General features: G+C 39.9%; 1 protein-coding gene across 4 annotated transcripts in view; it reads right to left on the bottom strand.

Moving 5' to 3' along the window:
* Positions 1–2,368: 2,368 nt before the first annotated feature.
* The window catches only part of LOC143888435 (ARM repeat superfamily protein), a 77,751-nt gene continuing 66,031 nt past the window's right edge, over positions 2,369–14,088 (bottom strand). For all 4 annotated transcript variants that reach the window (XM_077392859.1, XM_077392858.1, XM_077392857.1 and 1 more), the window contains exons 26-30: positions 13,086–13,232; positions 12,645–12,773; positions 11,190–11,288; positions 3,608–3,646; positions 2,369–3,323 (exon numbers count right to left, since the gene is read on the bottom strand). In XM_077392859.1, coding sequence (XP_077248974.1) covers positions 3,186–3,323; positions 3,608–3,646; positions 11,190–11,288; positions 12,645–12,773; positions 13,086–13,232 — 552 coding nt within the window. In that variant the 3' untranslated portion in view covers positions 2,369–3,185. The remainder of the gene's footprint in view (positions 3,324–3,607; positions 3,647–11,189; positions 11,289–12,644; positions 12,774–13,085; positions 13,233–14,088) is intronic.

The raw sequence follows: 14,088 nt of genomic DNA, 5'->3' as shown, positions 1-14,088 counted from the left end.
GTGGTTGCTGTGAGAACTAGCAGCTGGATCGCTTGCTCTTGACAATCATGAGTTATTGTGGCTAATGTCGTCCTTGAGGAGCTCACATTTTGGGGTGTTTCTAGTTCGACAAACGTTTGTCAGAAACTATGGAAGGATGGTTGGGTTTGCGGTGAGCGATCGAACAGGGGCTGCCGATTAGCTATGTTGACAAGGGGCAGTGGTTTCCGGCGAGAAGATGCATAGAAAAGTGGTAAGAAGACGCAGGGAAAATGGGGCAGTGGCTATGTTCTGGTCAAGTATGACAGAAAAAATGATTGTGGATCGACACAACTGCTTCTCTATGAAGTACAACACCGGGAGCTTTTCACTATAGAGTGCGATCTATATGGAGAACAACCGCCAAGATTTCGGGTCATGTCGAAAAATAACACCAAAGACGGAGCTCAATGATGGGGGTTGGGTGCTGGGAAGCAAGGGGTCACAACCGAAAAGCTGTCATTAAAGCCAGATTCATGGACTGCTATGTTCATATGGGCAAGCTCCATATGAGTACTTGGGAATCTAACCCTGATCCGTGATGATTTCAAAACACATCATTTGCATTTCAGTTTCATCCCTTCTCCCTATGAAGGGTATATGGTCTAAATTTTATGGCATTTCAACAACTGGAAGAGGATTTTTCTAATTTGCCCAAAGTGTCAATTGGCCGGAGGAATTGTATCTTTTGATTCCTTAGATAGTTTTAGTGTCTGAGACACTTACGCAGATGCATGATTTATTCTCTTGCCTCGATCACAGTAGTCTCTTCTTGATTTTCTCTTTATCATATAGTTTTGAATTGTGAGAGATTGTTCACTTCTTGTTTTTAAGGAAAAAGTCATTGTGTAATTCATAATTATGCGAATTTTCCTCATTTTTTGGCTTTTTAGTGATATATCTTGTCCCACATTGGAAAAATAAGAGGACAAGAGAGAGTCTTTTCTTTTTTAAGGGGAATGACATTCCTCTCCCCCTCCTCTCTGACGGACAAATTCCGCCCTTTAACGTTATCCCGTTAAGTTTTAAAGGCAAAGAAAAACATTAAAGGGGGTGAATTTATTCTCAAGCAATGAACCATTCTCACATAAACCGTTAAAGGGGAGGATTTTATCCGTTTAGGGGGGGATATCATTTCCCTTTTTAAATTGGTTTGGGAGAGCTTTTGGAGAGCTCTAATACCCTTTTGACAACTCTTTAAATACTAGAAGACAAGATAGGTTACCTCAAATATCAAAATGTAGATGTGCTGATATTATTTCCCCATGTTGTTCTCCATGTAGATCGGCATAGAGAAGCAGTTGTTCATTTGGCTGAGGAAACTGTTAATTGAGCTGCGAGGGCATGTTTGATAGACTTTGTAGTGCCTGTTGTTTTGAAAATAAAAAAATAGCTATAATATCAGGAGAAGCGGATTTTGCTTGTGTGTGTGGGCTATTTGTTATTGTTGCCTCTGTATGCCTTCTCTATTCACAATTCAGGTGGTTTATCATATTTTGTTGTGTTTCAGTAGTTTTCTTCATTTTCGGCATTCTGGGAGGACTTCAACTCAACTCAACTAAGCCTTTATCCGCTGAAAATGGGAGGCCCAGAGCACTAAGCACCAACCCATTCTGGGAGGACTCAACTAAGCCTTTATCCGCTGAAAATGGGCGGCCCAGAGCACTAAGCACCAACCCATTCTGGGAGGACTTATTGGGAGAAATTTGTTTTGCTTGCCATTTTATAATTTTTACTGGGATTTGCTAACACCCATCGCATAAGGCATTTTATGGGTGACCTATTGCGTGTGAGAGCAGCCACCTCATGAATGAAGACAAAATCTGCTGAAAAGTAAGCCTGTGTGCTGCTCTCACATCCAACAGGCCATCCGCAAAAAGCCTTCTGCGATGGACGCTAGCAAATCCCTTTTTTATTTGTGGGACCTGGGGTGTTTCTTTGTTCTCTTTGGGATAGCTTTTTGTATGGACTTTGACGGCAATTCCATGGTTGTGTTCGGTATATACAAATATGAAAATGATAATGACACCCCCTTTTGCTCATCTTTTCTTCAAAACAAGAAATCACATGTTTTAGAAGACCATTTCATGCAACCATTCTGACGGACTAGATCTTCCAATCAGAGTGGCTTTTGCATACCGATCCATACATCCCAGGCTGCTCGACCAATGAAAAGCCGAGATCAATTATTAGACCATCTACATTTTTCCTATATGTGAGTTGCACCACAATATGATGCAAACAAACTACTATATATCATTCACAATCAAAACTAACTGAACATACTACAGGCAATATAATGACTTATCCCACAGATTCTCAACAAAACAATGCACACTTGAGATGTAAATTCTCTTACAAAATTCTATCAGATCCCTTTTATAGCCAGTGCAGAAAAATTGAAAAATATAAATAAGAAATTCATATGGTAAGGTATCGGCCATTCCGATACACATCGAAGTATAGTATTTGTTCTGTCCAATACAAACCCTAAGAACAATCCATTGGAAATATGTAGACCGATGCACCGCCTAAAAACAAGTATGCAATAGTATCATTCCCGCCAAAGTAAAACCCTGAAACAATGGTATTGGTAATACATCCACCAATTATCAGCCTAAAAACCAATAAGGAGACGGCCAATATATTCTTTGTAAGCACATGCTGTACATGCACCCAAATGCTAACAGAGGCACTCCAATTCATATCTATCAACACTAAAAGAAGGTAAAATTCAAATCTCTAATGACCCATCTGTTACAGAACAGTAAACCATTTGTATATTCCTTTTTTCTGACGTAAAGAATGGACCTGACTTTTTGACCAGAAGCTCTATGCTAAGCCCCTTTACAATGAATCTTCTGTAAGACTAAACCCTACTGTAAAACTACCATTGTAGCATTTTTACCAACCTTCTCGAATTCCTGAATAAGACCACCATACAATATCACGACAGTAAATTCACATGCAGAGCTGCTTCAAACAATGCCAACCAATCTTTGGTAATCTGCAACTCCATAACTGTAAAAAAGACTGGAGGATGAAGTTGACAATGATGCTTTCATTTCATGATCAATGTTCAAAAAAGACCAGAGGATGACTCCACCACACGGATTGAGTCAGGATAGATTTTCCAAAAGTAGTAACTGGTGCAAAGATGCCATGGGCTACTTGATGCGGAAGTCATTTCTGAATATTGTTAAATTTTGGGTGAATTTGTCTCTGTTCTTTGAGTCCAAACTCCGCGTAACGTCGGCCATCAGCTTGTCAAAACAAAGAGAAAGGCGTTGCTGTTGATCCAATGGCTACAAATCAGCAGAGGAAAAAAGTGTCATAGTTGGAACTTCGACTCTACTTAACCCAAAAGTCTCGATCCTAAAGACTGTCTAATCCCCCAACAGTAAAATCCTCAAACCCAACAGCTGCAAAATTCACTATTTTGAAAATGTCTCTCTCAATCGCCTACACCTCAGAATCTATATTCTTTAACACTAGAAAAGAGATAGAACGTGAAACCTAATCACTGCCACCTATTCAAATAACAAAACTGAATACCATGTATAACTAAAGACGGGGATTTGAAGCTAACCTGTGAAGCCAAAATTTGAGCTTTCAAATCGCTGAATATCTGCATTATTAAATAATTATGTCAGTAATAAACAAATATGAGTGGAAAGATCACATTGGTTGCATAAGTTAGAGATTAGAAACTCAAAACTTAACTTGCATGCGCTGAATGCCCAAGTCCAAGTTAGCACAAATCATCAATATACTTATCAACCATTCAAGTTTAAAAACCTCATCTTATAATAAGATGTTACTAATTTCTAGATACTTCAACATGTTTGCCAAGTGTTTTGAGGACTTAATCAAGTTTTTACTGGTTGTATGAAAGGATACAACAGTTAACTTGTGATGAATCAGAGATGTCAAGTACCTAAACAATTTATAAACATTTGTAGACAGAATAAATGGCATTCAAATATGAACGCTACCAAAAACAGTAACAGTGCAATGGCCATGATACTAGCTAACAGGGTAATATCTTAAAACTGTAACTATCTTTAAGTAATGTCGGGACTTAAAGGACTTTGTATCCTAGAAAAGAAGCACATTTGGAAAACTATATCATTTAATGAAGATGATCAATGAGAGCAAAGGAAAAAGGTTTGTTTTATTTTAGAAAAGAAGTTAATTTAGAAAACTATCATATCAAATGCAGATGATCAGCAAGAGAAAACTAGAAGAAAGCAGATGTTCATGGACTACACATCTAGAGCACCCAAGGTTTTAAATTTCGGTTCCGATTTCGGTTGGCACGGAAATAGAAACATTTCAGTTTCGGTGGAAATCTTGTAAAATCATGGAAATGTATGGAAACAAATGCAAATGATGAAATTTTAACATGAAACTTTGGGAAATGCTAGAATAAGCATAAACACATACTTAGAAACCATCACGTAAGTAAGAAAGGCATCCATATTGGCTTTGTCACATCGAACATCTAGTGAGAGGCCTCCATGATTTCCTCTAGGAAGACCCGGAAACATGGATATTGATGAAGAAAAAGATTGTACTAGAGAACCAAAATAGTTTTATCGAAAATCATCAATATTCGGATTAATACTCCCTAAAGCTGAGAATTGTAAAGCCAATCAATTTGCAAGTTATGAAACCAACAAACTTGCAATTCGTGGCACCATTGTTTTTCGGATAGTTTGGGACAAAGGCTTAGTTGAGTTGAGTATTCTTTTTCAAATAGCCTCCCGAATGGATTTTATCGTAGATTCTCTCATCAATCTAGAGGGCGAGCCTTGGCGCAACAGTAAGGTTGCTCCATTGTGACTTGGTGGTCACGGGTTCGAGTCACGGAAACAGCCTCTCTGCAAAGCAGGGGTAAGGCTGCGTACATCTAGACCTCCCCAGACCCTGCAATGGGGGGAGCCTCGTGCACTGGGCTGCCCTTTTATTCTCTCATCAATCTCCGACTCCCTCCAGTGGATCTTCAAATGATCACATCTACAAAGCAATGAAAGCAAGCCAATCACATTGAAGATCACTTCACCGAACAACTTTCAAATCGTCACACCATTATATGTCTGGTGTTCTCGCCAATAGAGGTCCAAATCACTAACACGATCAATCTCCAGATCATATCTATGGTAGACGTTTGACGAGCAGCTTTAGTTGATCTCCACATAATCATAGACGTTGATATGGGGATCCTGAAGATGGATTAGCAAAGACTCCTTCGAAGATACATATGAAGAGGGGTCTCATTCCACACACTCTAAATGAGAAACACGTTATCAAAATGACTCAGAGGAGTTCTTTTTCAGGGAAGACCCCATTACAAAAGTAGAGTCAAAATAAATAATGTGACAAATAATTTTCTCCCATGAAAATTCTCTTACAAAAAGAGGTGAAAAGAAAATTTTGTTAAGGTTCTCTCCAACTCAAAAAAGGCCCATCTCTCGAGTGGACCTTTGTACAAAAATAAGTTTGTAAGATGAATGTTTACTTAACAAATATTCATTTCTTGATTATATTTAGATAGGAACGTCGTGACGAATAATCAAAGGTGTTTTATTTCTTTAAGAAATGTGATTAATAACCGTTAGAAGCCAAAAGTGTACATCCCACCAATTTAATAAAACCTCTTCTTCCTAATTTTGGAAAATGACGAGTGTATCTTTGGTCGTAGGTTTGTGTCTGTGTTTATATTTGAGTATGGGGAAATTATTTGGATCAGCTGGGACTTGTTGCACTATAGCTTCTTTTGCAGTAATCAAAGTGCTACCAGTAAAGCCGCAAATGAAATTTTCCACTAATAAATCAAGCACACAAAAATTGATTCTCTTTTTGCAAGAAAATACCCCGTGTGAAGGAATTATCAATACTACTTATATTTAAAATTGAAGATCAAGTTACATACTTGCTGTTAGAAGGTGTATGTATTTGCCTAAGGGCATTATGGTCTTTGTACTCTTTTTATTTAATATAAATACATAAGTGAGGGGGAGCATCTCCCTAACTCGTTTTCTCTCATTCTCTTCTCTTCTTCTCCTCTCTCAACATGGTATCAAAGCCCTAGAGTTTTGATCACCTAGGGACCACCATTGTTCCCCCCTCCCTTCTCCTTCTTCTTCTTCCTTAATCCTCCACATCTCCACTCGCCACAACTCCTTCTCTCGTCCACACAAAACCCTAACGGCAAAACCCTCCACACCACTTACCCACTAACCCCACCCGACGTGACCCTCATCTCTAACCCTCGCACACACCAACCACCATCTTCCTCCCTCCACCCTAGTTGAAAACCCTACATTCTCTCTAATACCTCTCTTATAATCCTCTTCACCAACCCATTGTGCCTTCAACCTATTAAATCCCATCTCTAAAGGGGTTTTTTCTTGTTCTCGTACCTTTTTCTCTCTTCTTCATGGCCTAAATTCCCGTTGATGTTCTTCTCATTCATCTCTGCGGCTCCGATTTCGCCCCCTCGCCTACCTTTCTCTTTTTCTTTGGCTAGTGCTTATATCTCCTTATCTATGTCTCTTCTTCGGAGCCGCGGTGCACGCCACGTGTTCGATGATATGTCCAAGTGAGGTGTTGTGCCTTCGATTTCATCTTCTAGCCTCTCTTCTTATCCTGGATAGTGCTCATATTTCTATTTATGTTATGTCTTTCCACCAGAGCCGTTGTATCATGGACGGGCCCGTCGTTTGATTCATCCTATATATTGTTTATCCTCTGCCATCGTTGTGGTTGAGCATCTCTATTTATTTCTGTCCTCATGGATCCTCATGATAGTTCGCCTCATAATCTCGGATCGACCTCTTCATCTTCGTCTACTATCTCTACTTCTTCCTCTTCTGTAGAGACCACTTTCCCACAGATGACTTCCGTCCCACTTGACGGGTCCTGCCCTCGTGCGTCGCGCTTTATGTGGCTTCATGGGTCTAGTGCCTCATTGACACTCTATTCTTGGCGCATATCTTGGTGGTGATCATTCTGACCGTGGCGGTCGTTGCTTTGCGAGAGGTCTGGGACGTCGAGGCCGTGTTTGTGGTCGTGGTTTTATCGACGACCGTGTCGCTGGTGGGCGTGGACGCCCTTACTTCCATCCCCCTGCTCTGCTCACATCACATATGTCAGCCTCCCTGATGTCTCTACATTCTCCTCCGCTGGCTCAATAGCACCTGATGATTGTGTTCTTGTCTCAAGGGCCAACTATGATGAGTTTTTCCACCTACGTGCGCACTGCCGAGCCCCTACTACATTGTTTGCTTAACATGATAGTTCACTTACTTCTCTCCTAACTACCTCCAACTATTGGATCATTGATTCAGGGGCCTCCATCCATATGACGGGTAACTCAGCTTCCTTCTTCTGTTTTAGATGGTACCTCCCCTCTTTCGGTTCTACACCCTCAAGGTGATCCCTTTCCCCTCACTCCACGTGTCTTTGGTTGTGTTTGTTTTGTTCACAACCTCTCACCAGGCCTGGATAACTTGGTTCCTCGAGCGGAGCGGTGTGTCTTTCTCGGGTACTATCACACTTACCGGTTATATTCCTCGACTACGGAGCTTATTTGTTTCCACCAATGTCACATTCTGAGTCCGTCTCCTACTTTAGTGCTCCTACTGAGAGTAGTCTCATTGTATCCGACTCTCAGTTTCCTCTTCCCCTTCCAGTCCTACCTGACCCAGTTGTGTTTTCTTCTCCACCGTTAGAGGTATCAGTGGCTCCTCCTGTGTCAGATTCTGTATCATTACCTGTCTCAGCTCCTCCTCCTCCAGCCCTACGGGCTGGGGGAGGAAGGTGAGCCGGAGTCAGCGGCGTTCGAGGCCAGATGTTCATCACTCTACACTCGAGGCACCCAAGGCATCGTCTTCTCAGCCAGAGATACCGACTCCTACCTCTCAGGTACCTTCTCTTGCCTCTCCTGATGTTGTTACAGATTCCCCGATTGCATCACATACTCGGTCCTGTACGACCGCTCACCTCATTTCTTCTGTTGTTTCTTTTGATCATCTCACCCATATGTTTCGCAATTTTGTCTCGTCCCTTTCTTCTGTTTCTTTCCCAGGTCGGTACTCGAGGCTCTTGCTCACCCAGGCTGGCGAGCTGCTATGGAGACTGAGATGGCCGCTCTTCAGGCCAATCACACTTGGGATTTGGTTCCGCTTCCTTATGGGGCTCAGGCTGTTGGCTGTCGTTGGGTCTTTGCCATCAAATACTTACCAGATGGAACCGTTGAGCGCCTTAAGGCGCGCTTAGTTGCCAAGGGCTACACTCAAACCTTCGGGGTTGACTACATAGAGACCTTCTCAACGGTTGCCAAAATTCCTTCTGTAAGAGTGTTTATCTCAGTCGCTGTTAACCGAGGATGGCCCCTCTATCAACTTGATGTCAAGAATGCCTTTCTCCATAGCGACTTGACTGAGGAGGTTTATATGGAGCAACCTCCTAGGTATGTTGCTTAGGGGGAGATGTCCTCCTCAGTATGCAAACTTCACAAGTCTTTATATGGGCTTAAAAAATCTCCTAGAGCATGGTTTGGGCGATTCAGTGATGCTATCATGCGATTTGGCGTGAGGCAATGTGCAGTTGATCACTCTATTTTTAGTCGTCGTTCCGATGCTGGGCATGTCCTTCTCATAGTTTGTGGATGACATTATCATTACAGGCAACGATACAACTGGTATACAGAGGTTGAAAGCCTTCCTGCAGAAATAATTTTCCACAAAAGACCTTGGGCGTCTACGATATTTTCTGGGGATTAAGGTAGCTTATTCTAGTAGTAGTTCTATGGGAGATGAAACTGGCTGTTATTCCCATGGACCCAAATACAAGGTTACTTTCAGATGAGGGAGAATTGATGAATGACCCTGGCAGGTACCGCCGACTAGTTGGGAAGCTCATTTATCTCACTGCTACTCGCCCGGATATCTCATAAGCAGTTGCGGTAGTTAGCCAGTTTATGAGTACTCCACATACATCCCACTGGGCAGCAGTGGTTCAAATTGTTCGCTATCTGAAGGGGGCTCCAGGGAAAGGCCTCTTTTTCAAGAAGCATGGTCATGCAAGGTTGGAAGGATTTTTTATGCAGATTGGGCAGGGTCTCCCGCAGATAGGAGATCCACCACTGGCTATTGCACTTTTTTTTTAAAGAAACAATTTTTATTCTAGAAGAAAAGAGTTTACAACAGGGACGAGCAGTCCCCACCAAAAGGCGACATCAGCCCACAATACAAAAGTTTTTTACAATAAACTATCCAAAAATTCCGAACCCGACACGATAGAAAAACCCCCTCATTAGCTAACAAGTCGGCCTTTGAGTCCGCGGATCTTCTTCTATGTACATGCAGAGGGTGTAAAACAGCTACCAAATCCCAGATTTGTAATAGAATATTGGAAAGACGCCATGGTCCACCCGCCAGATTTGAGGCCCAAGCAATAACATTTGATGAATCTCCTTCTATTATCAAGGGTCCTAAATTGTGGTCCATATACCATTTCAAACCGAAAAGGAGCGCTCTTGCTTCCGCTTCATTGGCCTCGCAAATCCCCGCCGAACCCGATTAAGACATGAGAAGACGGCTATCCAAATCACGCAGGATACCCCCAAAAGCAGCAGGGCTGGGATTTCCTTTGGAACAGCCGTCAAAATTGAGTTTAAAGAAACCTTCAAAAGGAGGAAACGATTTCGGTTTATATAATACCCTTTGCCTTTTTTCCGTCAGTAACACCTTCCACCTCCTCAATGCAACACCAGGAGGGTATGGTAACTTGCCTTTAGCTCTGGCCCATGTTACAATAGAAATCTTGATGTCGAGAATTAATAGGTATGCTGATTTTCTTATATCAGAGAAGACCATGCTATTACGTTCCTTCCAGAGGTGCCACAAAACTGCATACGGTAATGCCATCCAGAGCTCCTGACCCAAACATCCATTGAAAGCGCAAGTCCAATTTTCCAGTTCCTTTGAAATGTCATTCCGAAATACCCAAGTCTTGCAACTTTTATAGATGAATGGGAAACTGGCTATTGCACTTTTGTTAGGGGTAACTTAGTGTCATGGCGAAGTAAGAAACAAGACATAGTTTCCAAGTGCAGAAGCAGAATATCGAGCCATGTCACATACGAGTGGAGAGCTTATCTGGTTGCGATCTCTCCTATCAGAGATTGGTTTCCCTTCACCTTCTCTAGCCCAGCTTTAAGGCTACTATTCACATTGCTACCAATCCTGTCTTCCATGAGAGAACCAAGCACATAAGAGGTTGATTGTCATTTCATACGCCAGAGAATTCAAAAGGGAGAGATACACGTCTCCTTCACTCGATCAGTGGATCAACTAGCTGATGTATTTACTAAGATGTTGAGTAAAGCTAAGCTACATGATATTTGTAACAAGCTAGGAATGTATGATATCTACATTCCAACTAGAGCGAGAGTGTTAGAAAATGTATGTATTTGCCTCAGGGCATTATGATCTTTGTACTCTTTCTCTTTAATATAAATACATAAGTGAGGGGGAGCATCTCCCTAACTCACTCATTTTCTCTCATTCTCTTCTCTTCTCCTCTCTCAACACTTGCTAATAGTAAATTTCAATAAAAAAACTGGGAATGAAGACTCCTTTCTCCAAATTGAACCACGAATCTCACCGTTGAAGAAAAAACCCTTAACCAATTAAGCTAGAGGCTCCACCCTGATTGGTAGCCCTTTCATAGAATGAATGAGTGTAAAAATCCAAACCCTGCTCCATCTCCTCCTCCTTCCCCTTCTATTTTATTCTTTTTATTTTCACTTCTTCACATAACTGAAGCAGTCTATCATTTTCATGGTTTAAAAATGGACAGTCTTTCTACAAATATCTAAGAAGTTATATACGATATAGCAGGGTAGCAACACTATACTGGTTTTGAAGTTAAATAAACAACAACCGAAGGAACCTCTGAGTAGGGAAGATGCCTAAAATAATGGGTCACAGACGGAAATAAAAAATGTCATGCACACTGAAATGTGCCAGCATCAGATTTACAAAATTTATTGTGCAAGGTGCAAAAAATAAATCATATGAGAAAGTAGTTCTAGCTGACAAACTTGTAATTAAGAGAATTGTTTTAAGCATATAACTATTAATTCACAGGTTCTACATTACCTGCTCATTTATAAGTATCAAGCTCAGCATCGGCCTGCTAAGACTCCACTGATTGCCACAGTCCTCAAATAAAACAATCTCAAACAGAGTCTTTAATATCTGTCCAAACAAGGGCAACATAACATTACAACTTCATAATAATAAGAAACCAGAAGAGGCATTTGTCGCATAGTATTGCCCAATTTACCTATATATGTTCGCTTCTAGTAAATCCTATTCTGACTTTCTCAACCATTTAATTTATAATGTATCAATGGTTTCTATCTTTTTTTGGTGCTTGTGAGGAAAAAAACAAAGTCTCTTACCAACTCTGCCAGCTGTGGAATGATGAGAAAGCAATCCTCCCTAGTGTTCCTTTTTTTTTTACCGTAGTATTGGGATTGCATCTTATACATTTCTTCATAGAAGAAAATGTGTGCTGGAAAAAGTTGCAATTCACAATATGAATCACAAAGCTAATGCAACTTCCTAAGAAGATTAAAAGCCATCCAATCGGAACATGGTGGCACAGTTTGAAATCAGGCTAGCCACCTGGATTTGAATTACACTTTCTCGTATAATGTTAAATCAAAAGTCCCATGGTACTGTTGGAGAATTATGGTTGCTTTCAATAACCAACCTATCTAGAGTGAGGCCACCTCAATGTCATTAATGGGACAAGTCAGAGACTCTCAGAGATTATAAGTATTTTGAAGCAAAGATATTTATCAGTTCATAGAGAAGACTGGGTGGATGGCCTTTTTTTTGTGTGTGTGTGGGTTTTTTGGGGGGGGGACATAATCGTTGCAAGAGCCATTCCAAAAAGCGCACATTATCTTCCAAAACTCTTGGTTTTAAATTTCCACCAAACTGACATGGAATAACTAAAATATTTCTGTTTCCATCCCACCGAAACCGAGATGCATGCCAAAACCAAAATCGTAAGTGTATTAGTAGTATAACGTTTCGGCATGTGTTACACAATTATATTTATACGAATTGCATGAGAAATGTGGTGTACATATTATGTATAAATACTTAATATATTGCATGTAAAATATGGTATGAAATGAATCATTAGACATGCGTGACACTGACAATGCATGTCAATACGTGTTAGATATTGTTTTTTTGTTTTTTTTTTTTTAAATTAAGGTGTTAGATATTGTTAAACCATTATGGGTGGTTTTTTCGCTTATGTGATGGTTTTCAGCGTGCATTTGTGCTTACTCTAGCACTTTGAAGCTTCATCTTAAATATGTTTCCATACATTTTCGTAATTTTAAAGGATTTCCAACGAAATTTCTATATGAAACCGACATGTTTTCATTTCTATTACAATAGAAACTAAAACCTGAAACCTTGCCAACACTATGTAGCCCTCCACGGACGAACATGTGTCGGAGGAATCCACTCAAAGGTTGTCTTCAGCAAATGAAGAGTTATTCTTAGCCAAAGAAACAAAGTATAACTTACTTCTGGAAACAAACTGGGGCACTCTACAATGTGTCGGGCAAGGCTCATTGCAGCAGGTGATGTGGGTGCCTCTCCAACTGTAATATTGTTGAAGTAGAATGCAGCCAAACTATCAACAGCCGACGCACACTGAGAGGAAAAATCAAGGTTTATTACAATGGAAGACAGAAGAAATATTGCACACTCCAAATGCACACAGAAGTACAAAAAAAAATTAAGCAATGTAGCACTGAAAGAAGTTGTTGGCTTAGAGGACATGCCTGCTTAAAAGATATGTTATTTACATTTTATTTCATGTGACGAATTTTGAGATTGCTAAAGATTATAGAGAAAGCACTGTGGTAATGACCTTGAAATTTTGAAGCAGTCAACAAATAAAGAAATATATAAGAAGCAAGAAAGAAACAGCTAAATTAAAATAAAATTTAGCATGACACATACCTGTGATGAGATATTGGTATCCAAACCCTTGATACCAGATTCAAGAGATCCAACAATATGCATAAAGGTGCTTGTATCCAGATTCAGAATAAAACTGATATGGGTGTTGAATAAAACTTCCAAGAATGCAAAGTAAGCCCTTGTAAGCTGGAAAAAAATGAACAAATTGAGAAAAAAAATTCTTTGGAAGATAAAATGCAGTGTTCAGAGATATCACATACAAAACTACAGAAAGAAAAGAGAAACATATTACTTTTGAAACTAAAATTGCTCTATAGTCAGTTGATTATTAAATATGTCTCAACATACAAAATCCCAACAAATTTTTGTACACCATTGCATTATGAAATCTTTATCTCTCTAAATATTTCAAAGCATTGATGAAACAATTCCAAGAATATGTAGGTATCTGCATTGTCTTCTTTGGCTATTAGAAATAAGACTGACCTTTTCTTCTTTAATGTGGTAAAAAAAAGAAAACACTTGTAACAGTACATAAAACAAATAATAAGTATTGAGTGTTAAATATATGCAGTCTTCGAAAAATATATATGTACATAGAGATTTCAGGAAAATACAGAACATATAAAAGAATCATAGTAAAAAAAAGATAACACTTGTAACAGTACATAAAACAAATAATAAGTATTGAGTATTAAATATATGCAGTCTTCGAAAAATATAAATGTAGATAAAAGATTTCAGGAAAATACAGAAACATGTAAAATAAAACTCCATTTCACCTGGGTGTGCAACTTGGGTCGGGCTCAACCCGCACCGTTGGGTTCAGCCTGATTTCGGCTCGGGTTGGGTTGGCCAAACTATAATTCGGGTCGGGTTAAGTTTGGGGAAAAAACGACCCAATTACATTTTCGGTTAGGTTAGGGTTGAGCATCAAATAACCCGACCTGACCCAACCCCGTAACCCAAACACACATACGAAAATGAAAAATTTTCAGTGGCAGCTAATTTATTTTCCAGCTGTACTTAAATTTTGTCCGTT

This window comes from Tasmannia lanceolata, unplaced genomic scaffold (assembly GCF_043159265.1).
Source record: "Tasmannia lanceolata isolate RefF3 unplaced genomic scaffold, GAP_Taslan_0.1 ptg000012l, whole genome shotgun sequence".
Lineage (NCBI taxonomy): Eukaryota > Viridiplantae > Streptophyta > Magnoliopsida > Canellales > Winteraceae > Tasmannia > Tasmannia lanceolata.
Note: the sequence above shows the minus strand (reverse complement) of the source record. Positions and strands in the feature narration are given on the sequence as shown.